The 27,614-nt window shown below is 41.0% G+C and overlaps 1 protein-coding gene across 1 annotated transcript in view; it reads left to right on the top strand.

The window, feature by feature from the left end:
* Positions 1 to 20,967, top strand: part of EGLN1 (egl-9 family hypoxia inducible factor 1) — a 35,176-nt gene extending 14,209 nt beyond the window's left edge. Inside the window, exons 2-5 of the mRNA XM_076334110.1 lie at positions 12,113 to 12,232; positions 14,548 to 14,684; positions 16,107 to 16,174; positions 18,284 to 20,967. Of these exons, the coding sequence (XP_076190225.1) occupies positions 12,113 to 12,232; positions 14,548 to 14,684; positions 16,107 to 16,174; positions 18,284 to 18,348 (390 nt within the window). The 3' untranslated portion in view covers positions 18,349 to 20,967. The remainder of the gene's footprint in view (positions 1 to 12,112; positions 12,233 to 14,547; positions 14,685 to 16,106; positions 16,175 to 18,283) is intronic.
* The last annotated feature ends 6,647 nt before the right edge of the window (positions 20,968 to 27,614 follow it).

The following is a 27,614-nucleotide window of genomic DNA, read 5'->3' as shown; positions in this document are numbered from 1 at the left end:
CATAGTGGTGTATTCTGTGTCGCCTTTCCCTGTCTAGTGATTTATGACACTTCAGTTGCCTCTGCTGCTGTGCTGAGATGATGTTCTTAGGAGAACTGCCTGTAGGTACTATGTTTTTTTCTAAAGTGATGCTATCCAGTTTAGAAGACATCACTGTGTATAAGGAGGCTTCCCCCCCCCCCCCCCCGAGTATTCCTTTGCACTTACTCTTTACTGAATTTCACCTGCCATTTTGTTGTCTAGGCACTTGGTATCATTTTACCCTTCTGTGCATCTTTCTGCAGTCAGGGCTAGGATGGATTATGCAACATATATCCATACTGCATGTAAACATTGCCACTCTGCTGCTCGCCCCCTTTTCCCAGGTCACGTATGAAAAGTACAGGTCCTGTGGGGATCCTGCTGGTAACTCCCATTTTTCGCTGAAAGGAGGTTAGTTTGCTGTAGTGAAATTCCTATTGCAATTTACTATTTTATTGCTATTTGCTTTGCCTGTTCCAGTACTTTGGAATGCCTCGGGAGTAAGATCCATGTTTAAAATGCTTTATACTTCAAAATATCTAATTTTTGCATTAAAATTAATGCCTCGAGTAAATTTTTATTAGATCTCCATTATAACTTGGAGAAAATGACATGTAGTGACTCCTGAAGGCCTCCTAACACCTGGCACGGACTCAAGAACAACACAGGAGTTCCTAGACTGGAGTCTTGACTTTGTCATTTTCCTCAGCGAAAATAGAAAACAGGAGTGGTCTCTCTCATGAGCCAAAGGCTATGCCAAAGTTATATTGTAGGCTATATAGGCATTAATAAGATAAACATACATTATTTTTACCTATTTAGTCCTATAACTTTATAAAGAGCCTTGCAAACATGGAAAATAATATTCCTCTACAGGACAAAAAATGTAGATGAAGATACTATCAACTACCTTTACTTTCAGTTTGTCTTCTCGTGTAGCAACATGGATGTTGCAGAGGTGTTGCTTCTGATTTTTACTTTTTACTGTGCCTCTTAGTCTTTCTAAACACATATCCTGCTACTTCAAACGTACATCCATTGAAAAACAAAGCTAGTAAGAAATGACCCTTCCTCACCATTGAGGCTTCAGCTTCTACAGTTCAACTGGTAGTAGGTCCATAGTAAAACCCCAGAGAAAAATTGCCTTAGAATGAGGGAAAATTCCAAAACACTTTTTTTTCCTTTTTCTCCCCCCCAGTTTGGGTACAGCTTTCCAGAGGGAGTGAAGGAATTCTTCAGGGGCTCGGTGAAGAACAGAATTTGCCAGTGATAGGAAGATGGAGTCCCTTTGAGGTTTCTCCCTTTGAAAAACCTCTTACACTTTTTTTCATCAGCTGTCCTTCATTTGCAAAGAAGAGTTATCTTGGCTTTGGAACCCTTAATTGAGGTTGCCTTTACAGAGGAAGAAAATTCTTGTTTTCTGGAGTAACTTTCAGTAGTCTTGCTGATAGCTGCATAGCATTGCTTGTATTGATCCTGGGAATAAAATACATTATAGTCTTTTTACTGGCGCTTGAGGGTTTGTGTGTGTGCCAAGCTGGGGGACCAGTCGATACGCCTGAGGGCAGAGCTGCCATTCAGAGAGATACAGGCAGGCTGGAGGCATGGGCCAACAGCAGCCTTGTGAAGATCAGCAAGGGCAAATGCAAAGCCCTGCACCTGGAGGAGTCCTGTGCAGTGATACGGGCTGGGGACCAACAAGTGCTGGGTGAGGGGGATTGACACCTCCCTCAATCTACAGGCTCCGCTCCTGGTAGCGTAGCCTGGGATGCTGTTGTCCTTCCCAGCTGCCACGGTACACTGCTGGCTCCTCTTGAGCATCCTGGGCTGTGTTGTTTTCAGATTGCATCCTAAGCTCTGTTGTTTTCCTATTTGTGAATTTAGTTTTAAACAGTTTTTAAGTAACCAGATAATATCATTATGTGTTACTGCCTATAGACTTGAAACCCATTTTGCTTACAGGAACAAACAATACAAAACCAGTGCTTTCCCTGAAGAATTTATAATTAAATATAAGCTAGATCTTCATATATAATAATTCTGTGTGTACCCACCCCTCAGCAAAAACTAGGTACTTATTTGAAACATGAAATAAGTCAATTCCATTTGGAACTAATGGAAGAATTTTGTTAGGAACACTGCAGTTATCAATTGTTACAGCACCTGCAATTTGAATTTACTTTTTTTTGTTTCTAGTTAGCTTTTTGCAAGACCACTCTGTGTGAACATTTTATCTGGAAGACAGATTATGTGAGCAGCCTTCTGCACGCAGTGGGTGGATGTGAGCGTGATAGTACTGTGCCGTGCATGGAGCGGTGGCTTTTTTCTTACTTTCAGTTGCAATTCTGTGTGCTGAGAGTAACCTCTGATGTCCGAGATGTTTTGTAGTGCGGTTGATTAAGGGACCGGAGGACACAGAAAAGCAATTATAGCTGAGGCCTGTTGGGGTATCTCAGTCGTTAGCGCTTGCAGCTTGATTTCATGGGGTTAGTAGCAGGGCAGTCACAATTAAAACCCATGCTGTGGAACTTGCTCCCTTTGTTATTGCAGCGCATGTTTGGCAAGCGCCTCTGCCATCCACGGGTTCTTACCCGCTCCTCCTCTTCCTCTTCTTCCCTTCAGCCTTCCTCTGGCTTCAAAATTGGTTTTCTTCTTTGGTTGCACATCTCAGATCAGGTGAAGACTTAGAGAGGATACAAAGTGAGTTCTGGGATCTGTAGTATCTTTAGTGTAAAGATACAGGGCCATTTACAATACGTAATAGAAGTTAGTAGATCAGTTGGCTGCCCTCGGGTAATTTCCTGAAATGCTGTCTCCTATTCAGAAACTACTATCCACTGTTAGTGTACAACAACAGATGCATGTTTTAGAAGATCTGTTGTTTATTTTCAGTAATGATGTAGAAATTTCATTTTAAAATATGTTCTATGGCTGAAAAATATATGTCTGCCAACCCTGAAATCTGAAGTGATTGCCTGCTGACTTGAAAGGGAAGTTGATTTCTTATATAGAAATCTGGAATCTAGCATTTTGCAGAATTGATTGTTGTTCCACTTGTTCCTTAGTTCTCATGGCACTCAGCGTTATTTTCCCCCTTCCAGTAGTGCAGACTTTTGTCAGTGCTGCTGTTCCTTCTGGTGTCTGCTTCTCTTTCTTCATCTTCCTTTTGTTTCGCTGTACATCATCTGTCCATCAGCAATTTCCACTGCTGTTGCTTAAGATGATGAGGAGTTCACATCCTTGAGTTGTTTCAGGGTTTGCAGGCTGAAGCAAAGTTTTTCATCAATTATGTTCTTGCATATTTTTTTATTTATATCTTTTTTTTGGTCACAAATACTTGTCGAGTTACAGATAATCACAGCAATGGTGATTGACAGGAGCCTTGACAGGTAGCATCAACAGGTATTTTAGTTGTTGTTCACAGAAAAGGGCCTGTCTGTGGAGAAGCCTACTTGCCTTTTAGGAAGGGTGAATAACTTGATGAATATATAAAATATTTTTTTTTTAATTGAAATAGTGGCAAAGAGGAAAGTAGGTAACTTTTTGCCTGGATTGGTTGTTTTCGTAGCAGTTCCCTAATGCTAAGTATAAATGGACTTGGAACAAACCAGATGGGTTCCTTTTAATCAATTGATAGTTGGTAATGCAACACTTTTTATTTTTCCCAAGGTGTGAGGGTGATGTGTTTTTCCATCACGCTGGTCTCTTGGGGCATAAGTGGTTGCGACCGATGGGGAGAGTGGGGAAAAGCCTGTTGGAGCAGCACCAGGGAGCTCTACTCTCTGCAGGAGGTCCTAACCTAAAGGTGATCTTGTTGCTGCCATGAGTGTAAACTTGCTGTAGAGTCAGCTGAATTGGCATTTAAGATGATGGTGGGGCTTTTGCATCGACTAGGCGAGGATGGGCCTCAGGTGTTTCTCGCTGCCTGGAGTCAGTGTTGGGTACATTCAGATCTTTCTCATGCTCGCGTGGCCACGTACTCCTAGAGCAAATACATCGCATTCCTGAGCCGCCCTCCTCCAGCAGTTGCATCGAGCCAGCGCAGCCTCCCCAACGCGGCAGAATGCCTCCTTAACCTGAAATAACTGTGGATGGCTCTGCTGGGACATACATGGAAGGGGTGGGTTTTGGAGTCACTTTTCTGACTCACATGCCAACGTCAGCAGTCCTTGCTTGTGGTGTTTATGGTCAGCCCTTAACTCTGTGTGGCCACAGCTGTTCCTCAAGGCTTTACCCGGGCGCTGATGGGAACCTGACACAGCTGGAACACCAATACATTTGTATAATGCCTACTTACGTTTGAACTGGATGCACTGGGTGATCTGGTTAAAACCAAAAAAACCCCATGTGTTGTTTATACGAGCTGGGAGAGAGGCCCTGTTACAGTGTGATGGTGGGATTGTAAAGAAGGGCTTGGATGGAGACAGTTTATATGTGAAGCAGTATTGGCAGAGTCAGCATTTCTTGTATTTAAATTGTAGGTGACTTGAAAGTGTATTACAGGCTGTTCGTTGCTATTCAGCTTTAAACCTTAGTCAGACTTTTGTGCAGTGTTAATATAAATTAAAGCAGTGCTTTGTCTATTAGCATTTCAGTGCATAGTTTTTTGGTTTTTTAATTTGTAAATATTTTCAAAGAATTGTCTGGTCTCTAATAGTAGGAGTGAATGCTGTAGTGTATGGTGTCAAGTTTGGAATGCTGTGGGCATGCTGAATCATGTATGTCCCCTTGCAAATATCATTAAAAACTATTTTAAAAATAATTTTCCTCAACATACTGTTTATGGCAGTAAATCCTTCTGTGGTTAAAATCTAGAGATGGTAGCTGAGACCTTGACTTGGACACTTCACTAAATGTTCATGTAGGTGCAGTAAACTTAAGATGCTTACAGTACACAAGTACCTTCAAGTATCTGGCTAACTGTAGTACTAAACATGCAATCCTATTACCATGCAGTTGCACAACATTAAAATTTATATAAAGATCTCTTTCCTGCAAGCTAAACTTCAGTTATATGGTTATTTTGCTCCTTAAAGCAGAAACAAAATTACAGTTTTAAGTAAGAAATGAAATAACTAAAACCAGTTCCTTTTTATATATATCTCCTAGTATTTAGCAAAACTATCATGTACAGTTTATTATCTTCTATAGGGAAGAAGTTCCAGGCTTCTCAGTATGTATAGTTTTGAGGGAAGAATGATAGTAATGATGAGTGGTATTCTTTAAATGGCAAATCTCTCAGCCATTCACTTTCGCAGATATTACAGTGAGGTTTTATTTAAAAATAAAAACAAAAAACAACCACCCCTTGCCCATCCTTAATCCTTAGGGTTTCTTCCTCCCTAGCCTCTCCTGGTATTAAGAAGTATAAAAAGTCTCCGGCTTTGAAGTTTGGACTAGCGTACATGCTTTATTTTTAAGGTAATGTAAGTTCAGTTGATGCAGTAGATCTCACACAACTAAACAAATTCACTGATCGTATGTAATAATCTTAAAATAGGTAACCACGCTTCTTCACGTGTCATCCATCAGTGTGCCTGCTGGTGTCATGTGGTTGGCTCTGGAAATCTGGTGTGCACAAACTACTGTCAGAATATATTTTAAGTGATGTAGCTGAATGAGACTTAACTTCTTACTATTTTAGTACACTGTTGTAATTTGTTTGTGTTATTTTTAGTTTTTAAAGCTGTTGCTTCTTTGCCCTCTTTCTGAATGGTTAATGATGAAACTAGTAAGCTGACTAGTCTTACGTGAGAGCAGAAAGTTCCGCCCCATCTTGGGGAAGAAAAGTTTCGAAGTACTTATTTTCTAAATGGTATTATTAATTTCAAAGCATTTATGGTGTTAAATTAAAACCAGACTCTTAAAATTTGTCTTGATTGACTTCTCTGTCAAAGTTTTGTACAGCACCAAAACACTGAGTTACCAGTCTGCTTCTCTTGGAGGGAATGGGGAGTTATCCATGGAGGCCATCCAATTTTACAAACACGTTTTACATTATTCAACAGTTGATTGAATCTGAAGTGTATTGGTCAACTTATTTAATCATAACACAGACAGATTTAGGCTGACACAAATCAAAGTATGCTTTAAACCCTTCTCAGCTGCGAAGTCGAGTGTTGTGTTTGCTCCTAGGCTTTTAAGAGAGAACTTTCTGCCCCCGGTGACAGTGCTTTTCATCTACCTTCTTTGGGAAGCCTCCATTAGGTATATCTGGGGGATTTTTTTGGTTTGTTTGTTCTAGGTTGTTGACTCTTTTTTTTAAGTTTGTAGTAGACTTTGGTATCAAAACTGTTAGAATGTGTCATGTTGAACCTTAGAGGAGCTATTAGTGCTTTGAAGCACTAACATAGCTTGGATGTGCTCATACTAATTTTTTTTTTTTTTAACAGAATGCAGGTGGTTTAGGCTTGAAGATAATTGTTTATATTCAGAGAAGCATTAGATAAACTTTACTTCTTTTTTAATATCCTGTTTAAGCCAGTGTACAACTCTGTATACTTTCTTAGATTTGAACCCAGTTTTATTTTCCTAATTTATTTTCCTAATAAGCAGTTAGATTAAGTTAATGGAAGCTAGGCCTACATAAGATTGAAGGACTGCAAGGGTGTTTGCACTGGTTTCACTGATTCAGTTTTAAAACAGTACCTTTTGGTTAAACTGGCACAATTTTGAGAATAGGCATGTCCTACCTAACTTGGCGAGCAGCCTGGAAAATGCCAGTGTGCTAACTATTAAGGAAGATACAATCTTCCCGCCCCCCCCCCCCCCCCCCCCCGAAGCTTGTAAGCTGACTCGGCGATCTCTTTTTTTTGCCTTTGGAGATTTGAGACTTGCAACTTTACAAGCTCAGGTACAGGTGAGCAGAGAGAACCTCATTAATGTTTAAATGTTGTTATCTCAGTTTAGTAGCAGTGGGGGCTGCAGGACTTCAGCTGGGAGTTAGGAAGTGTATTTTAGGTCTTCCTGTTATGTCTGTCTATAACACTGGTTTCAGTCACTCATCGGTTCACCTTTTGAGATGTCTTTCTCCGATTGCCCTGCTTTCCTCAGGGCTCAGTCAAAGCCTCCGTGCGTGCGGGGGCCGTGCCTTCTTTCTGTTGCAAGTTTCTGTCTCTGCTTGTGAAGAATTTGCAGGAGAAGAGTTACGAATCCAAGCCAAGTTGTACTACGTTAGCATGTTTAAATCGGTAATCTTGAGGCTGCTCACACGAGGTAGTACCAATACAGTCTTTTTTCCTTCAATTTGATTGTTATTTTGTACACCTTGTGAAAAATCTTAGACTGACGTGTGCTTAAACTGAAATGTATTTCCCCAGGACTGTGGTTTGTCAGGGATGAACAAATTCTTGAACTAGAAATACATCACAGATGGACCAAACAGGGACAGGTCAGACTTTGTTTGTTTTTTTTTTTTCTTTTCTTTGCTTCTTCATTCCAGTGGTGTGTGTTGTGGGTGTGGTTTGGTTTTTTTTTTTTCTTTCTTTGAATAATCTGTCAGATGACCCATGCCGAGGATTTCCAGTGAAGTCTTTGTGAGAGCATCTGATAAATTTTGGTAGGAAGTCATCAGTCTTGCGTTTAGACATCTTGTTTTGCTCACTGAGATTTGCAGTTCCTTCAGCAAACAGCAAAAGTGACATCTCCTTGACTGATGCAGCTTTCTTTAATCTGAACTAAACAATAAAGTTATTTTACATTAATAAATTAATATGACAGAACACATGTCCTCTCTCCATTTTATGTTTGTGGTTTGGGGTTTTTTCCCCCCTTAAGGAATTTTACGTTGTCATGTAACTGGTATTTTCCCCTCTTTCCTAAGAGTTTGCTATTGTTGCTTCCTTTTTTTTTTAGGAACAATACCTAAACTTGCAGGTATCCAGCTGTGAAAGGAATGGAGAGGATAGAGGAGAAAGCTTCAGTCTGTTTACCTGCAAGTCTTCCTTTATATATGGGTGAGGCTGTCATACTTCTCTGTGAAAGGAGGTTGAGGCTACTCCCAAATGAAATCACGTTTTCAGCTGCACTGATGTGCTGTGCCTCCCAGGGTTGAGTGTCTTAGCTGATGCCTGTTTACATAGTGAACAAAACCGTATGGATTATGGATTATTCCCTCTGATGTTACCTTCGTGCATTTAATTGTTAATTAGAGTAATGGCTGACACACTAAGGATGCCGACGCTTAGCAAAAAATCTATGGTTTCAATTAGTTCTTCTGTTAACAACTTAATGTTGTTCGTTTGGGCTGATGGCCTAAAGTTAATTTTCCAGAGTTAAACATTTGCAAGTAGAACATCCGTATGTGAATGAGTGATCAGCAGCTTCTTAAGTGTGTGAGTACTTCGGTTTGAGAGACAAAAGTTGGGTGGATTGCAGAGTGGCGAGGGCGCTTTCATGCTTTCTCGATTACTCATGAATTCCAGAGGGTGTCTTAGGACAGCGCTCGTGCTAGACATGAGTGCTCAGACTAAGAGAGAATGCTGTTGGGTTAAAGAAGGCTAATATTGAAAGTGTTTGCAAAGGAATCCAGTGGGTGAACGAATCCAGAGTGTCACTTAAATATATTCTTTGCAGAAATTAAGATTACTGAATGCTTAAAAATTTAATGCCCAAGAAGCACAAAAGGGGAGACCTCCTTGTCTATTAAGAAAATGCAGGTAATGCCTTGAGTTGAATTCATCGATTACTTTTATGGGAGAACTGATGAGACAGGTAGCTCTTTGTTTTGGAGAGGTAACAACTTTATTGTTCACAGTCTAAAATGTTAAGGAATCTCGGACATTCTGGTCTCAAATGCCTGGCTCTCTTGACTGCCATTAACAGTGTTTTTAAAAAAAAAAAAAAAAAGCCACAACCCCAGAATTTTCTCTCTGCTTGGCATACATGTATTTGCTTGTTTATTTATACTGTCAAATGTTAAAACAACAAAAGTATGTGACTTCATTATTTGCCTGGGTCACTTTTTTGTCCTTTCCACGTGGGTAATCTTGCAGTACATGACAGTTGGACATGAACTCACTTCATATTGTTTCACAAAGCAATATATTTCCCATGTCCTGTAAATTGTTAAGTTTTGTGACTTTCCTTATCATAGTTCAACCGGGGAGAGGGAATTGTCACACTAACTGGCAAAAGCAATGTATATTATGCTACGCTGGCCGATTCGCAAATTTGTTTGCTTTCCAATTTGCCGCTAAAGGCTGAGTCATTCTTACTGTTATAACAAATACATATTAGATAAGTTATCGCAGCAAAACTGTTTCTCGTCTCTTGCAGTTGATGATAGCAGAAGTTTCAGACTCTAAAGTCAAAAACAAGGGCTTTTTTCAAACATTGACAGTATTTTAGACTCAAATGATTGTATGAAACGCGTTTGACATTGAATATGGCTGCTGTTTATGTGAAGTTGATGACAACTGGTGTTTCCCCAGACTTTCCAAAAAGTGCCACTGGTCCTCTTTCTTCAGCTATGTTGATGTTAAAGATTCCTTTCTTGATTTCCCTTCAGCAAAGAGAACAAGTACCCATTTCAGTACCTTTTAAAGGAAAATGTAGCAATAGGATGCAAATTTATGCTTCTCTAACTGCAAAATTATCTTTTTGAGGAACAGATGGTAACCAAGTGCACCCTTGAAAAAAAACCTGTATTGGCCAGAGAGACGACGTGGGACCCGTCATAAACTTTTAACACTAGGTTTTTTAGCTCAGTGACAGATACTTAGGTCATTTACATGCCTAAAGACCTTCTCATATCTGAGTCTAAATCCTCGTGATTTCACTGAGAAATTGACATTGCTTTAGCTACTCGGTCTCAATGTTTTCTTCATTCTAAGTGAGTTTTAGTAGCTGTTTCACGCAGATGTTGACCAACAATTAATGTCAGGGTTTAATTTACATGAAACTTCTCAGCAAAACCCCTTAAATTAAAACTTTCCTGTTATTAGGAATGCTGTTACAGGATTGGACTTGGATCTGCTTTCAGCACTGCTCATGCTCCATGAGAGCTTGATAGGGTTTATGAGTTACGTGGGACTTTTTTCAAGAAGGCCGGCTTTCAGTAGAAACCAAATATCTTCCTTTTCCAGCCCAGCTTCGCTTTTGTTTTGTTCCTCTTTTCTCTGTAAGAAAGGAAATTACAGAACCCTTATTACATTATTTGGTATCTTTAACTCACTGTTTTGATTCTTGTCGGTTTATCTTCCTGCAGCAAAACTGGTAAGTAATGACTTTGCCAAATATTAGGTCACATTACTTGATACGTGTAATATGTTTATGTAATGTGAGACCTGTAATGATGACTACACTATGATTACAGTAAAGAGACCGAGAAGCTGAAGTGCCTAATCTCAAAACTACAAGTATACTTGAATTTTGTAGTTTTGAGTACTTTTCATGCAGCGTAGTCACTTCCATCTCATGTGAATGAAGTTTGGCTTAATTTTTAGGGTTTTTTTATAACCATGGTGCTACTGCTTGGCAAATACTGTGCTCCGATTTCTGCCTTGAAGGAGCTACCAAAAAGTTGCTTCTTCCCTTAGTAGAGTATATATGGAAATAAAGATTTTAAAATGTTTGCTGCTATAGCAAAATCCATTCTGCTTACATGCGATACACAAATATTTTACTGATTGAACTGCGAGTACTTTAAACTATTTCTCAGCCTCCTCAAAGCACAGTTTCTTGCAAGTAATGCAAACTGTGGAAAGCTTTATTTGTTAACATTTAAAAAAGAGGGGGGAAGTTAAAATTATCAGTATAAATCAAAAAATGTACTGAAACAGTTGATTTGAAATACTTTTAATCTGATGGGTTACATTTTCACAGTTAACACTTTATTGGGAAAACTATTTTTGATATTTTACATAAGAGAGGTGAAAGAGTTTGCAATCCAGAGGTCTGGCTTTAAATTTAAACTTAACCAGGCTAAATCTAGACAGGAATGATTGCGTTTAAAAGTTTTTAGGTTTTATTTTAGACAGCAGATACTCACTGAGGTTAGTAGTGTATTGGATTGTTGGTAGAAACTCACTTTTTTGCTTTTCTTTTAAATTCATGTTACGACTTTTTGCAGATAGGATATTGTCAGTGCAGACATCTGAGTACTGTGGTGGCAGTGGCTGACTTGGCCTGCAAAACTTTGTTCTGATCTCTTTCAAAAACCTGAAATGATTACTATTTCCAGCAAATGCATAAAGATATGGGGATGTGCCATACAACAAACCGGCCATGTGAACTGATAGCTAATCGAGCTGATCAGGCCATCCGTTAGCAAGATGGCCAGTTTGTTTCACATGCACATCCGCATGTCTGAAGACTCAGAAACCAAACCACCTTCTAGGGGTCTTTCAAGTCAGCTGAGCTAAGTGCAGCATGGGAAGTTAAATATATTACTGTACTGGGAATCGTTTGATGTCAGAAGGTTATTGCAGATTACTGTTCAGTGTCTGTTTTCAGTTTCTCACTTCTTGACTAAAAAGGATGTTTTTGTTATACATGTAGGCTTGTTTCAACAAAGGTTCAAAGACCTCCTATGTACAGGACAAAACACAAGCCCAAGAATGCACTTGGAGTGATTGAGTAAGATGGGCTAATGGTCTTGTCTAAAAAGTCTGCTAAAAATAAAGTTTGATGCTACTTTTTGAGGAGGAATTCTTTGCATTGGAAACACAGAAGGAAAAAAAAAGACAAAAAGATAGCTGTCTGTGAACTTGAGTCTGGAAAACGAGTATTCTTATCACAAGGAGAAGCACATGCTACTTAATTATACACAAGACATTTTTCCTCTCTTGTATTTCATTCAAGGGAGGGACGTCTGAAGGATTAGTCACAACATGGGAGCAGCCCCACCTTCCATACCTTAATTAACAGTGTTCCTCTTAATGTGTTTCATTGCCTTTGTTGTAGACGTCTGTTTGTGTTCAAAACCAGTTTTCAACTAGAAAGAAAACACAGATTAAAAAAGTCTTTTCCCACTATTTCTAACTTAATTTTTCTGAGGAAAAATTACTGAGGAATTAATACAGATAAAACGTAGACTTTTTCCCACACACACAGATAAAATTAATCGTTGTGTTTGATTCTTTGACTCTAGGCTATGGTGGCTTGTTATCCAGGCAATGGAACGGGATATGTGCGCCATGTTGATAATCCAAATGGAGACGGAAGATGTGTTACATGTATATATTATCTTAATAAAGACTGGGATGCCAAGGTATGCAATAATTTCTTTCTATAACTTTTTTTTTTACATATACTTGCTAATGCACTTCTGCTACAGGTCTTTGTTCATGTCCTTATTTCTGTGCCTTAGTTGTGTTCTTACATTATGTTAACTGTGGGTATCCTTTGGCCCCCCGATTCTGCTGTTAGTGAGAGCAGATAGAGATGAGGCTTTTATTTTCAAGGTTTTGAACGATGCCAGCAGGACCTCCTTGACGGTGAGATTGAAGGAAAGTTCCATGTTTTTCATCTATGTTTCTTAATTATACGTATAAGTATCTGCTAGTATCCAAGTTTCATAAATACCTAATTATGCAACTTACTGTACGTTATTTGTATGGTAAACCCACACACACACAAAGAGTAAATAAAGAATAGTTGAGCGATAATTGCTTTTAGTTTATTTCTCCTTATATTTGTGTTGAATCTTGAGTTTACTGTTTGTTCAACTAGATTACTTAATTGAGTATGCTTATAAAAAGAAAGATGCTGTAGCTTGGGAGCAGTTTCAGATAAGCCAAGTGTTATGGTTATTGCTGTATCACTGTAGTTCAAAGCAGCACGAGTCTTTGTATCATTGTAGATACAGGGTGTAGAATAGATAAGGATTTATAACACAGTTCTAGTTGTCTAAGAATTTACCACCAGTGACTTGAAACTCTCCATAGATGTAGTGACTATGATAAAGTAACTTTTTAATAAGGATTTTCCTAGTGATTCAGTGGGATTAGGTAGATATGAAGAATGGACATAGCTAACTGGCTGTATTGAAAGCATGAAAGTAATGCGAAGATAGCTTTGTTTATTCCTTGATTGCTTTGCAGTTAGCTATGGAGAAGTTTATTCTCATTGTATATGAAAAAAAGATAAAACTACTGATACTTCTGTCATACTTAGGAAGTAGCATGCGGAAGAGCACATAAGCAGTCAGTTTCTGTGAATTGGGTGCACCAGGTATGGATAACACAGGTTGCAGCTGAGAGTTTTTCTTTTACTTTTTTTTTTTTTTTGAGTGCTGTCCATTTTGTATAAGAGCTGGATGAGACAATGAGACTGATAACATACTCGCATAAAACTGGTAGATTGGAAAGCTGAGTCAGAAATGGATGCACTTGAAGCTTTCTGTTTCTGACTTGCTCTTTGAAATGTCAAATTTGATCTTTCAATTAGAAAATAAATTACTAGCCTTTTTTGCCATGATAGCATCTTCACATATAAGTGCATTGGTTGGACTGAACATCCTAAAATGCAGCTTTGGGGCACTTTTAGTTGATTTACAGTTTCTCTCCTGGAAAAAAATGAATACATAGCAGAGTGTAGAAGTCAAGCAAATTGCATTTTCACAATAACTGTGAAAAATTTACTAGCTGGATATTTAATTTATGAACAAAGGTATTTAATTTCTTACAAAATCTATTTTAAATTGCAAATTAATGTGTTACCAAGTATATTGGTTAGCAAAGAAAGAAGCTCAAACTTTCTTTAGGAGAACAAATTGATATAAATTGTCACTTCTTGTTCACTGATTTAGATCACAATTAAAAAACAGTCATTTATATCAATTTACTTTGTTAGTACTTGCACTGTTATGACTTTCCCATGAAGGCCTATGGTGGCTATCTATAGTTAGATTTAACAACATCAATACCATCAGTAGGAAGAAGTTAATGTGACTTAAAAATAATTAACCCCACCTAGTGACTTAATTAACCCCACCTACTTGTGCTGTTTTCTAGGCGTGCATAGGTAGGTCCAACTGTTTTTTTCAAAGCCTGGAAGAGATCTAAATTGACCAGGAGTAATACAGATTCCAAGTTCACTTTGAAGTTTCCTAGTCTTTCTCTCATCTTAATTACAGAAACATGACATGAACTTGTGCTGCTGTTAAATGAAACAATCTCTTTAATGGGAAAGGGTGAAACTCAGGTGTGAAATACAATGTTTCTCTCATCTGCATTGGCATATTTTTAGCCACCTGTGTAGTATCAGTAAGTCTTGTCCATTTTTTGCGAGTAGGTTAACGCAGCTAAAAAACAACCAATCTAAACCCACAGCTTTTTACTTAAACGTGAATGGAGGTTTAATATTTGCAAGCATTCTGAAATTACTCAGTAAAAAATGTGTAAAATGTTTTGTTAAATGAAATGTATCAACAGAAAAGCTGTAGATTCGTAATTTCTATAGCATCTGATAAAGGGTTTTATTTCAGTTCCAAGTGTCTGAAATATTTTCAAATGTGATATTCAGTACTTTTAAATACAATGAGACATTGTTTTCAAGCACTGGTTTTAAATATTTAATTTGTAGGTAAGTGGAGGCATCCTTCGGATATTTCCAGAAGGTAAAGCCCAATTTGCTGATATTGAACCCAAATTTGATAGACTGCTATTCTTCTGGTCTGATCGCCGCAACCCTCATGAAGTACAGCCAGCATTTGCTACAAGGTAGGACTAATGGACTCTCCATATAATGCATGATGCCTCTTTTATCAAGAAATAAGTGAATCCTAATGAGAAATGAGTTACACTATGCATTATGACCTGATCCCAGGTCTTTCCATGTACAGTTCCAGTTGCACTATGACGAGAAGTTTTTTTTTTTTTTCTACTGATTGATTAGGCTTCTGCTGTGCTGCTGAGTTTGTACCAGTGTCTGATCTCGTTTTGGAGAAAACATCCTCTTGGGTGGGTGGGAGGGGGGACTGGAAACACCAGAAGTTTCTGAGCGTGTATTTGACAGAACTGGGTAGGAGCACGCAGAGCTGTAAGAAGACCCCACTTTAGCCAAGGGGTGTTGTCCTCGTTATTTCTCTGTAATGGCTTTACACTCTCCTCCCTTCCCTTTGTCCTTAGCACCTTACTGTGTTACTGGAAGATTGATGAGGTACTTCAGTTTTCTGTCCCCTCTTGTTGGGAGGGAGTTGTTAGAAAATAGTCATTTTCAAACTAAGCCACCACATTCTAGTTGGGAGAGGGCTGTTGGGCAGAAATGACCATTGATACACAAATCTTTTCTTTCTATGGAGTATTAGAGGAGTTGCTCCCAGTCTGAGTCACAAGGGGAACTTGGTATCTCTTTCATCCCTCAGTGTAGGACAGCGGGTGATGCTAAAGGTACCTGCATTCACTGCCCCCACATTTTGAGTGGCGTTTCCTGATACAGCGTTAATAGGTGAATCATTGGAGTCCTTGATCCAGACTTCCTGTTGCCCATGTTGCAACATGTTTGTGTGGCCGGAGCACTGAACATTGACTGGAGCTGTGAGATAACGCAAGTACCTTTGCAAGAAGTAACTTGAAACTGCCATTTCGGGAGGCTGTACCGCTCTCCCCTCCCCCTTTGTGCTCCGAGCAGTCGGAGGGTGAAATGCCATTTACTAAAGCTCCTTAGAGTCTTTTCTCAACAGCTGGCATTTCATATTTAAATCCTTTACGGGCAGGGGAAAACCAGAGGAGCTGTGTAAGAAGGGGTAGTTAATTTTCCCTTATGGCGAATATTCAAAAAAAGAGGTTCTTGCAGTGTGACTCAGTGGCAGACTTGACTGAGTAAAGTAAAAGATGAGGTCATAGGGCAAGGTGATACGGACAGAGGTTATAAAATTCTGTTACAGGTTCTGGGCAAGAACCGTAATAGCAACTCATCAAGAAAAAGAAGCATAAACTTACAGCATCAGTGTCACCCTTTCAATGACTGTTCAGACAATACATGCTAATGGAAAAAAAAACCTGCTTGCTTTATGCTTTATGAAATCTTTCTTCTGTCAGACTGCAGAAGTATCATCTCATTTAGGTTGTGTTTTATGTCAAGTGCTTCACTGTTTTTTTTTCTTCATAGTTCAGGAGTTGTTTTTCCATCCGTTTCCCCAGGTACGCAATAACAGTGTGGTATTTTGATGCAGATGAAAGAGCACGAGCTAAAGTAAAATATCTAACAGGTAATCTCTTGTTAATATCTTCCGCGTTCTTTTTTTCTGGAAGAATAGCTAAATAGTGCAGCCTCACCTCCTTGGCCTACCCTGTGCACAAAAAGGGGGAGAAAACAAGTGTAACTGAGAGTCAGGTTTTACAGGGAGGGTGACCCACTGGTTGAGCTGCTAGGCAGTGACTTGGGAAATCCAGGTCAGTGCCTTGTCCTGCTCACACTTCCTCTGAGACCTGAGGCTGCTGGGTATTTTTCTATTTGGGATACAGCTTCTCCCTAGTCTTGTCTCCCTAATAGGTGTGGAGGATGAGAGACTGTAAGGCACTGCAGAACTGAGAGCCCTGGAAACACTTTTGATCAAATATAGTGATTAAACAAGTGAATGCAACTTAGCTTGACTAGAATCTCTATATTGGAAAAACAAAAGCCTAAAATTAAAATCTGGAATCAAAGAATGGAGTTACTTCCTCCATTTCCAATTCCACATATCTAGCATCTGTTTTCCTTTTCTGGCTTCTCCCTCAAGAGGAAGTTGATCTAATTTTCCTGTTCCAATTAGCATTATAAGGAGAAATGGCCTAGGACTTCTGTCATGCTTGTAATTGCCATCACGATTTTGTGTTTGTTGCAGTAGTTTAAAAATAAACCAAAATCAGGTGTGCCGCAAGTGCATACATGCACAGGGCCAGTTTCTCCACGGTTTCGTCAAGAGCTCTGAAACCGATGATGTTGAAGACATGTGCCAGTCATTTCCAAAGGAGGTTTCCTTTCATTGCTGTTAGGCGTCTGAAGCTCATACGTAGCCCCAGAGCTATCTCGCGGCTGTGAAAGCTGCAGTTTATTTCAGTCCCCCTTGGCGCAGCCAGTGATTTTGTGCATTTCGGGAGCGGTAAGAGCAATGAAGCTCCTGCCTGGCTTGCGAAGAAATGCAGGGAGCCCCTCAGCTCCGGCCAGGCAGGCTGTCCTGCTGCTCGGTGGCGCATACCCGGCGAGGCACGGTGACTTCCCGGGCAGTCAGGAATGCCGGATAACGCCCGCCTGGTCTCCGCAGGAAGCCTGTCTGTCTGTAAGCCGGTCTTCATGTCACAGCCCCTGGAGCCAGCCTTGCCAGACCGGAGCTCTTTCGGTTGTCTCCGCGCAGCTTCAGCTGCTGCACTTCCAGAGAGAGTGCAGGGAAGTGGTTCGGGTGGGCTTGTGTCTGCAGGGGAGGTGCTCCACTCGGCCCTCCTCCCTCTCCAGGGTCCCCCTAAACTGCAGGCACTTAAGGAAGGAAGGCTGGGTTGGAGAGGTTGTTTAAATTTCAGTATCGGTTTGCCCTGTAATTGATTTACGTTATCATATTGTTGCGATTTCAGTTTTCATTTACAATTAAAATTGCATTCTTTGCTCTGTATCTACAGCAAGAATTGTGCGAGATGCTTTTTATTTTCTACTGACAATAAAATATAAAATTATAGAATAAAATGTCATAAAATAGAAAACTATTCATTTTTGGCTTAGTGTCAGTCTAATTAAAGCCATGCAGAATGTGTGAATTTTTCTTGAATATGGGATACTGTGTCTGTTAATGTTTTGATAGTCAAACTTTTATTTGGGGGTACCTGAAGTTACCAATTTTTAGAAAAAAGGACAGAAGAGGTGTCGGTTGGTTGGTGGTTTTGTTTTGTTTATTTTTTAGCAGCAAGTCAAATGGAATGTTGCATTTTAAAAATCCCTCAGTTTCTTTACAAAGGTAAATACCCAGAAACTCCAGATATTCTGATACAGAATAATGGTCAATATCCTCAGATTCTCAGTAGGCCATTCTTAAAGCTTACCTTTATAAAGGCTGAGATGATGAGCTTCAGAACTGCACGTATGATTCGAAGTATCCGGTTTTCTACTTGGGCAGCCAAATACATGCCCGCTTTCAGAGATGATGGGTAACCGCGGCTCGTTAACTTTACAGAGCACAGGATACAGAGCATGTATATGAAAATGTCTGTCTTGCTAGATCATATGTACTAGACAATCTTTGAAGTACTCTCTTAAAACTAATCTGGAAAGTGATGTAGCAATTCTATAGACTGTACTTCGATAAATGCTGAAAAATAATACCGATTTCCTTTTCATATTTCTGCAGGTGAAAAAGGTGTGAGGGTTGAACTTAATAAACCTTCTGACTCAGTTGGGAAAGACGTTTTATAAGCCTTTGATTTAGCAACTCCCCCTGCTATTCTCCCTGATAAATCTTGATGCTATCTATTAACTTTTGAATGTGAATAACAAGATAAAGGAAAATCAACAACAAACCAACATTTTAATAAAGAAGCAAACAGTGTTTCAATGTTGCATCAAATAGAAGGTTCTTTGACTGCTGAAGCATTGTACTATGTGATTGTGACTCCAGGCCTGTGACTGCTTATGTGAAGAAGATAAGCAATCAGTAAGAAACAGCATATGCATCTGGACATAAATAAGTGCCCTACATAGAATTTGTCCATCCTTATATTTTGCCAGACCTGTCATCCAGCTGAATCCAATTCATCTCTCCCTTTTTTTATATGGTAAAAGTTTGAATTTTGGGTAATTTTTGTATGACCAGGTACAGTTTATCAAAATTGAGTCTTAAAAAAAAAAAAAGAAAAACTGAAAAAAAAGAAAAAAATTACAGTATTCTCCAAAATAACATGGATCTATTTTTGTAAAACTGTTCATACTGTTCTCCTCTGCCATGAAAGACCTAATTTAATGTAAGGGTTGCCAGTAACTGATAATCACTTTAATTTTCTTTACACCTTAAGTCAGAAAAGGAGCACTTTAATTACCAGCTAAAAACCTGATTGTTTTATATCATATCTCACACTAATCTTAACTTTTAAAGATTGCTGCTGTATTGTTTTTTTTTGACTATGTCCTCTTGAACCTTATTAACAGAAGCAAATCAGTATCTTGCTATTAGTAACATTCAGTTTGTGGTTTTGTATGTTGAATCCACAGAGGGGAAGTTTCTGTCTCTTCTTTGTTTTTTGGTTTGGTTTTTTTGTTTTGGTTTTTTTTTTTGTTTTGGTTTTTTTGTTAAGTGACTGGCACTAAGTGAACTTGACACTATCGGTTGCTGTCATTGGCTTTGGGGACCTGGTAAATACCATCAAGTTGCAAGAATATACAAGGGCTTTCCTAGGCTATTAGAGGTACCCAGAACCTCCTTGCGTACTTGACAGAAAATTTTGAGCTTTCTCCCTTTTCTAAAGAATGCTTGCCACCCCCCTTTCCTTTGTATATAAGTTAATAGAATATCTAAAATTCACTTTTTTAAATTTCCTTTTCAAATGTTGGTGTCCCATTCGGTCTATAAGTTGACACCTTGATCTATTATATAGGATCAAGGAGATGGTCAGCACACTGAAGCTGAAGTGCATCACTGTAGGCTCCTTGTGCAATACATCTTTAGGTTTTCACTGTACTGAAGGATTTCCCCAAAAAGGCACTGCCCTTTGGTCAATACTGAGGAATATATTTAGTAAGAAAACATTTACTTTCTTTTACATTGTTTTCATTTTATCAAGGAGAGGGGACATCACAGAATAAATGTGAGATGTGCAGAAACTTTGATATTCTTATTTTTAAGAAATGGATGTTTTGGACACTGAGTATTTTTTTCTTCTTCTTCTCCTTTCTTTTTTTTCCTGAGCTTTAAAAGCTTGAGAAAACAGAAGCAAACCTATAAAAGACAGCATTCATATTTACAGGAGTTTGGGGGTTGATCAACTTACCCACTGCAGTTTTCTATCTGTCCCTTATTTCCTTACTTAGCCAAACAATGTGAGTGTACAGAAATATTTCTGTATATATTACAACTTGTGACCATTTTAGCATCTGTATAGTTTGTATTCAATTAGAGACCTTTTCTATGGAAAGCTCAGTAATTTTTTATTAAAAAGATTACTATTGTTCATGTAAAACATGAAAAAGCTAATTGTTTAGTAACAAACGGACAGAAGGGGGAAAAAATTCAGTATTGGTATATCACTTAGGAGAACCAACAGAAATCCCAGTTTTGTTTTGATTTCGCTTTTCCTTTTTTTAGTAAGTTCTTGCCCTTTACAGTTCTCTTCCTCTTTCCTCTTTTCTTCCCAGAAAAACAGACAGGATACCTTTACTGTAAGTGCCTCTGCCAACCTGGCCAAGGAGTGCAAATCTTCATTACTGTCTGGTCTGCAGTTCATTTAGGCTACCAATGAAACAAGCAAAAAAGCCACCTCTTCTACTTCATCTTCTTTAAGTACTACTTTAACGGAAGTTTGGTTGGTTTTGTTTTAGAAATGTAAGCATAAGCCTTTACACTCATTTCAGTCCCTCTGTAATTCAAACTTCTGCAGTTACACGGCGTATCAAATTCTAATCACACTGTAGGTTTGTGCTTGCCAGACAGGTTTAAAAAGTGCTTAATTTTTCACTCCATGTAAGTCAACAAATCAGGTCAGCCATTTCTTCAATGTCCTTTAGAAACTGTTCATTTCATGTCGGTTGAATATTCGGTCTTGAGCATCACCAAGCAGGTCCTTGTTTTAAAACTATTTTTTAAACTGTCTTATGATCTGTATGTGTCTAGTCCTGGTTAAAGATAAAGCTTCATACTGCTATTTTTATTCATGATGTTAGCCAGCTGTAAAATATGAGACCTTTATCTATAGCAGGCAAAGAAATTCAGGATTCATTTACAGGTTGCCTATAAAGTTGTGTAATTTGAAAAGCAGTGTTCATTATGAAAGAGCTCTCAAGTTGCTTGTAAAGCTAATCTAATTAAAAAAGATGATGTATAAAGGTTCTTGAAAACTATGTGGTTATTTGTAATCTATGTAACTTAAAAACTACTCCGTAGCAACTAATTTATAAATGCCCCCTGATAAAGGGGGCATGTGGATTTTTGGTGGTTTTCTGGGGGGTGTTTTGTTTTGTTGTGTGTTTGATGGGTTGGTGTTTTGGGTTTTTGGTTGTGTTTTTTTTTTTTTTTTTTTTTAAATCAGAGCTGTTTCTGCGCTGGAGAAGGATCTGGGTTTTTTTTTTAGACTGCCTACAGTTAACCTCGGTGTGGTGATCGTTTTCCTGATGATTTCTCCCTCGCAGCACCAAGTTTAGGCTGACTGGAGAGTGATGACGGACACAGAGGCAGCTATAGCTTTTTCAGCACTTTCTGACAGGTACGTGAGGTGCAAAATGGATGTCCTCTTCAAACAGGATTTGTAAGGTTTAATGGGAGCTCTTCAGTTTTACGTGTCTCCCAATGAATTAGGAGCCCTTTGAAGATGGCAGAAGGGTGGTAGAGTTTATAGATGCGAATCCATACGAGATGCCACACAATTTCCCTAAGCTTTTCGATGAGCTTCGTAATGACTGTATGTTCATCAAGGAAGCATCTTGCTGGCTGTGCTTCTGCCATTGCTCTAACTCTTGTGAAGCCCCCCTGCATGTGCTTGTCCATCTTGTGCTGGTTCAGGAAGAGTTACCTGGAGCTCTGGATGAGTCTGCCAGCCTTAGTGCACCTTTCATGGCACTTGGGTACCCGTGGTGCTCAGTTCTGCTCTTGCCAGTGTGTGAGGCTGAAACCTAAGCGCAGCAGCACTGAGCTGGTCCCAAAGTGCCTTGAGGCTTTTTCCATGCTTCAGTGCTGTATAACTTCTGACGTGTTGTCTTGAAATAGCCTATTCCCCCTCGTTGTTTTACATTGAACGAGGAAGAAGCCTTCTAGCACTTGCAACCATCCTGTGTAGACCTGTTTATTTTTTTAGTTACCACATTGCTAAGCACAATATGCAGGGGGATCATTTTGCATAGTAAAGTCAAACGCTGCACCAAGGAAAGATGAAGTCTTTCTTGGGTGTTTTTCAAAAGAAAGACGCTTGCAAATCAGAGGAAGCTAGCTGACAGCCTGTATCTTACGTAAAACATCTGGCTGTGCTGACCACTTTAAGGTCAGGAGTGGAAAGATCACATCTCTAAGTCACACTGGTAAGTGTAATCAGGCTGGAAAGTACCATTTGTGTGCCTGCTGAATGCTTTGAAGAAGCGGGGAGACTGCTAAATGACAACAGCAAACTCAGTTTCAAAACCCCAGAAGTCTAGCGTGTGTACCTTGCCTGCAGGCATGCAGCGATGCAGATAGCTGCATGCACTTGCAAATACATAGTGGGAATTTATGAGTACTGAGCAGCAAAGACTTGGAAGAAATTTATGGGACTTAATTAGATTTGGATCTCATCTGCTTGCGGGGGGGGGGGGGGGGGGAGGGTGTGGATCTGCAGAAACTTGGGTCTCCCATAGTCAGCTTTCATATAAAATACTCGCTTAGCTTTTTTGTGGGTGTAAAGTAAAGCTTGAATGTAAGTAATTACTGCAAATGCATTGAAGCCTGTTTGTGTTATTATACTGCTGCAAGACCTGTGTTCGCTCTAGAATATCTGCTGAATCTGAGTTGCCTGACCCTGTCTGGTGGGGGTGGATAGCAGCTGTCAGAGGCAGGTTCAAGGTCCTCTGTCCTACCAGACAAAACCAGTTCCAGAGAATTTGCTCTGTTGACTTTTGCTACCACTTACTCAGTTCCATCAAGCTTTTCCCCATAGCTTTCAAGTTGAGTGAATATACAGCACATTTATCCCTTTCCTGAAATAAGAAAAAATGGACGACCCAGGTACTAAGAGTTGGCTCTAAAAGTGGAAGGAGCAGATGAGATGCAAATCACCAACCTACTGGGGATAGACTCAAGCCCTTAGCAGGACAGGGAGGGAAGGAATGAGTTGAATAGAAATGGTAAAGTAGGATGAGAAGAGACTGATGCATGAGACCAAGATAAAACACGTGTGTGGGGTGGGTATGAGGAATATGGGAGGTGCCAAGCAGAAATATGCTATAGGTGTCTGCTTTGAGGAGGAGCATGAAGTATGAGGAGAAAGAATACACAATGTGTTTGCCTCAGAAAGACAATTGTTGATGCATCCCATCCATCCTTTCTCTTCATGGATGTGTGTTGCAAAATAGCGTATTTTTATCTCTGAAGATGAGAGGTTTGTAACTTTAGGCTTGAACTAGGAGTTGGTTTCCTTGTCTGTCTTCCAGTTTTAAGTTGTTGGACTTCAGGGATTTTTTTCCCCCTCTTACTAAATGTGCAGCTCGGGATTAAATTTAGTTGGTAATAGTTTATGGGTTCTTCTGGAGAACTTACTGCAACTACCTTGTATATAACGTGGTGATAAATGCTGGAAAAGGTGAGCAGCTCGTTTACCCTGTAAGCCCCGTACCAGCACCTTCACGTGGCAGAAAGCATGCCTCACGTCTTGAGTGGTGGGGGATGGACTGACAGCTTGCCAGTATTGCACGCAGCTGACTCACTGCTTCAGGGCAGTGTCCAAACTGGAAACCCATTCTTCCTTTCAAATGCTGTTGGAGATGGGAAGTAAAATTCCATCTCTGAATATTCACCGTGCGGATCCAGTGCTCTTCACAGGCCTGTCGGTGTGGTTTGCCAGAGTGGAACCAGTTCCTCTCCTGGGCTTGTTTCAAGAGCTGGTGTGGTTCAATTTTATTTTTGCTTTTAAATAAAAAATTAATCCAGAATAACTAAAATGCAGAGATTTGACTCCTGCTCACAAACAGAAAGCCTAATACCTGAATATTGTATTGGGTTGTGAGCTGGTGTTTCACTATCTAAAGACAGCAAGGGTCAAACGAAAAGCCAAGCAAACAAAAAAGATCAGAACTGTCTTAAGACAAGTCATGTCACTTGGGTTGTAAATGTATCTTGCTTATGTTACTGTATTAATAGCTTTTTAAAGCTTGTTTACATAAAGATTGCATTATAGCAGAGGACATGGTGGCAGCTCTAAGAAACATAAGGAAACTAGAATTTTGGAGCTTAATTAATTGCTGTTGCAATCTTGAGAAGTTTTTCCATACAGTGAAGATGGGAGTGAATGTGCCAAAGGAGGGGGAAAAAAAAAAAAAAAACCAAAAACCAAACCCAACAAACCACTAGCCAGCAACAAGCTAAACACACACACACCCCCACGCCCCCCACCCCCCAAACCTGAGCCGTGCAGTCTTGGCTGTTGGTGAGTGCAGTACCCTGGGTTACCGGAACTGAAAGATACTTCAGAAGAACTGTTTTTATTTGGGCACTTTGCAACATCTTTGGATGTCAAGGAGTAAATATTTCTCCAAGGAAAATGTGATTGTAGACACCACTAACGTTTGGCAAAGGGAGTTGGGGCCATGGGTAATAACCGGATCTGTTTTCTGAGATTAGAGTCTGGTCGATGGTGTTCCCAATAGCAAAGAGCAAGGTTTGAGCTGTCAGATTGGGCATATTTATTTTCCCTTCACTTCCCCTTCCCCAGCCGCAACCTAGTAGTAAGTAATGTGGTGCTGGGCACGTGTTCTGCACGGTCATATTTTAATGAACAAGCAAAAACTGTAGTAAGTTAACTCTCTTCGGTCCTAAATTTTTCAATGACATAACCAGGGAGAGCATGTATTTGTACGGTAAAAGTTAGCCTGTACAAATGCAGGAGAACACGCAGGGTGCGGGGTTTTTGCGCGCCCTTGCTGCGGGTGACCCGAGGCTGTTGGCGGGGCGCAGGGAGCGGGCTGCGGAAACGCCCGGGGAACCTGCGCCCGGGGACAGCGGGAAGCAAGAGCGGGTGACTGGGTCCCCCTGGTGTCCCAACCGGGGCAAGGCCTCTCCGTAAGAGCGGAAAAACCTGTTCTTACTGTCCTAGAGACGACAAAATCAAGTCGCTCTGTTTTAGCTCGCGGATGTTGTGCTGCACAAACAAAAGTTATTTTAACTTGTAGCAATCGGAGGATGCGTGTTTTGGTTGGGAGGCTTTTTTGTTGTTGATTATGATGGTGTAAGCTCTTGTTCAGGTACTCGCGAGGCAGCTTTATCTACGACTGAACATCCACCAGGGCGGGGATGAAGGAGTAGGGGAAGTGGGAGACAGTTGGTTACACCTCCAGTGCTTACAGTCGGTTTGCAAATTTGCTCTAGTTTCCTCCGGCGAGAGCGCACGGAGAACAACAGCTCTGCTTCCTACCTCCCCGGCACCTTCCCTTGCCGTTTCTGCTCCCGCACGTGTGTGGGGGCCTCTCCTGCCCCCTCGCTAACCCAGCGCTTTTGCATCCTTCCAGGCTGCGTTAGCTCCCCAAGAGTTGTCCCACCTCAGCAGAGCTGCAGGCTTTTGTGCTACGCCCCTGATGTGGGTGGTGGATTAAACGATAAAATACTTCGCTGAGGAAAACATTTGGGGTTTTTTCTCCGAGACGAAGGCTGGCAGCAGCCTGGTGCCTGCCCTTCCAGGCGGTTAGGTGCTACCTAAGCCCTTGGCTGAGAGTTGCAAAAAAATGCCTAGAGAGGAGTGGCTACCAAGTCATGGCCAGCAGTGTAGCCTCTGGCTGCTGCTGCTACCTGCCCTGAGTTGGTGCTGCTTGACAAAAGCTCAGTGTGGCAAGCTGCTGACCATCTCGGGGAAGCAAACTAATCTTGAAATGCTGAGGGTGCTCCTCCTCTTTTGGCAGAGGTGGCAGGATTATACATGACACAGCTGAACCGTGGCAGTTCATGGGACATACCCTTCAGTAGATGCTGAATGCAGTGTATCTAACCATGCTAGCATCACCCAGGAGCAGTTTCACGCCAAGCTTGGGTAGCCTTTCTATTGAAGAAAGGAAAGGGAGAGACACAAGGAGACTGGAAACTGGTGCAGGATTCGCAAACGGGACATCTACTTGTCAATCTCCTGAAAATGGTATCACTTCAACACAAATCCACAGCCACGTGTGAAAATACACTCGGGGCTGGGATCAACCCATCATATAACAACCCAAAGCTGAGTGAGGATGCTTGCCCAACAGCAGAGACCTCCAAGCTCTCTTCCTGAAGCAGTTAAGGCAGCATTTCTCTCAGTACCTGCTGCAGGGCGGGCACAGACTGACCACGACCCTATGTGTGGTTCAGCGCCTGTGCTGCTAAGGGTGCAGAGCGTTGGTTTAGTGTGGGAGCGCTCCACTGCAGAAGAGTCCTGAGGGAAGGTAACATTTCTGGAGCCTGTAAAGGCATTAAGAGGAAGGCTGCGTTAAGGCAACTTTAGGTGTTTTCTTCCAACTTCAGGTCTCCTTGTTCCTTCAGGGGATGCCTGTATCCATAACGCCTTGCAAAAAGCTCCGAAGTCATGGCATTGCTTACCAGTCGGGACGTGTGTCTGCTTCGGCAAAACTGCATTTCGAGACCCAAGCGTCAGCCCAAATGTTAGCAGTAAAACCTCTTGGGTGGTGTCCTCTTAACTCTGCCAAATTGCCTGGGAAATGTTGCCAGCTAGCTTGAATAGTCTTGGGGTTTTGCAGTGCCTGAAATACCTATTTCCTGTCATCAGATGCTTTTCCTGCCTTCTAAATCTCTTATAGGTACATGCAAAATTAATTACGTCTGAGCTTTAATTCACATCATCTGCAGGGCTGATAATTCTGTCCCGTGCCCCCCCGTCGTGTGGCTTGGCGAGGAAGCAGCAATTAAAACCTGCCTTTCCAGGGCAGGCCGTGAGAAGCGGTGACCCAGCTACCTGCTTCTCCACCCGGCTTGGCAGGGCAGAGCTTCCTTGTACCTGTCTGTGTCATGGCACGTGCCTGGGTCCTGCCTGAAGTCCCCCAGTCTCTGATGCATGGGATGGGGGACCTGTCCCTCCAGGACATGGCCTGGGTGGTGGCAGTGATGAGAGCTGCCCATGCTGAACCTTGCAAGGAGAGGAAGAAACGTGCAGCTGGAAATAAACTGATGGTTAGAGATGGTGTGAGCACTCCCGGGCTGCGCCAGCGCAAGGGCAAGCAGATGGATCTTAACTTCCTTCAGCTGTAAGTTCACTCTGTTGTGAAGTGCTCATGGGGTTGTTCGGCAGAAACCCAGGGCTGTGGAGGTAGAAGGGGCTCCTGGAGATGGCCTGGTCCAGCCCTCTCGCCCTAAGCAGGGTCATCCAGAGCCGGCTGCCCAGGACCGCGTCCAGTTGGGGTTTGAGTATCTTCAAGGATGGAGACTCCACAACCTCTCTGGGCAACCTGTTCCTGTGTTCAACCACCCTCACTGTAATAAAGTTGTTTCTTACGTTTAAATTAAACTTCCCATATAGGTACTGCTAAATGCAAAGTTAAAGACTAACCCAAATAACTCTTAGCGACATATCCTGCAGAAGACAGCAGATTTGAGACTGAGGTCCCCTACTCACAGCTTTCCATACCCCGCCTGGTAGAGGTGCTGTCCCCTCTGAAGCCCCCAGGGTGTTTTATCCTCAGGATGACTCTTTCCTTTGGACATGTTCCCATTTGCCATCTGCCAGAACAGCCCAGACTTTGTACCGTATCCATCCACCGCCATGTTATCTGGAGCAGCCCGTGCCAAGTTGTGTGGTCCTGTCACATACCGGGGAGTT

This window comes from Aptenodytes patagonicus, chromosome 3 (genome assembly GCF_965638725.1).
Source record: "Aptenodytes patagonicus chromosome 3, bAptPat1.pri.cur, whole genome shotgun sequence".
Taxonomy (NCBI): Eukaryota; Metazoa; Chordata; class Aves; order Sphenisciformes; family Spheniscidae; genus Aptenodytes; species Aptenodytes patagonicus.
This window is presented reverse-complemented; position numbering and strand designations above follow the sequence as displayed.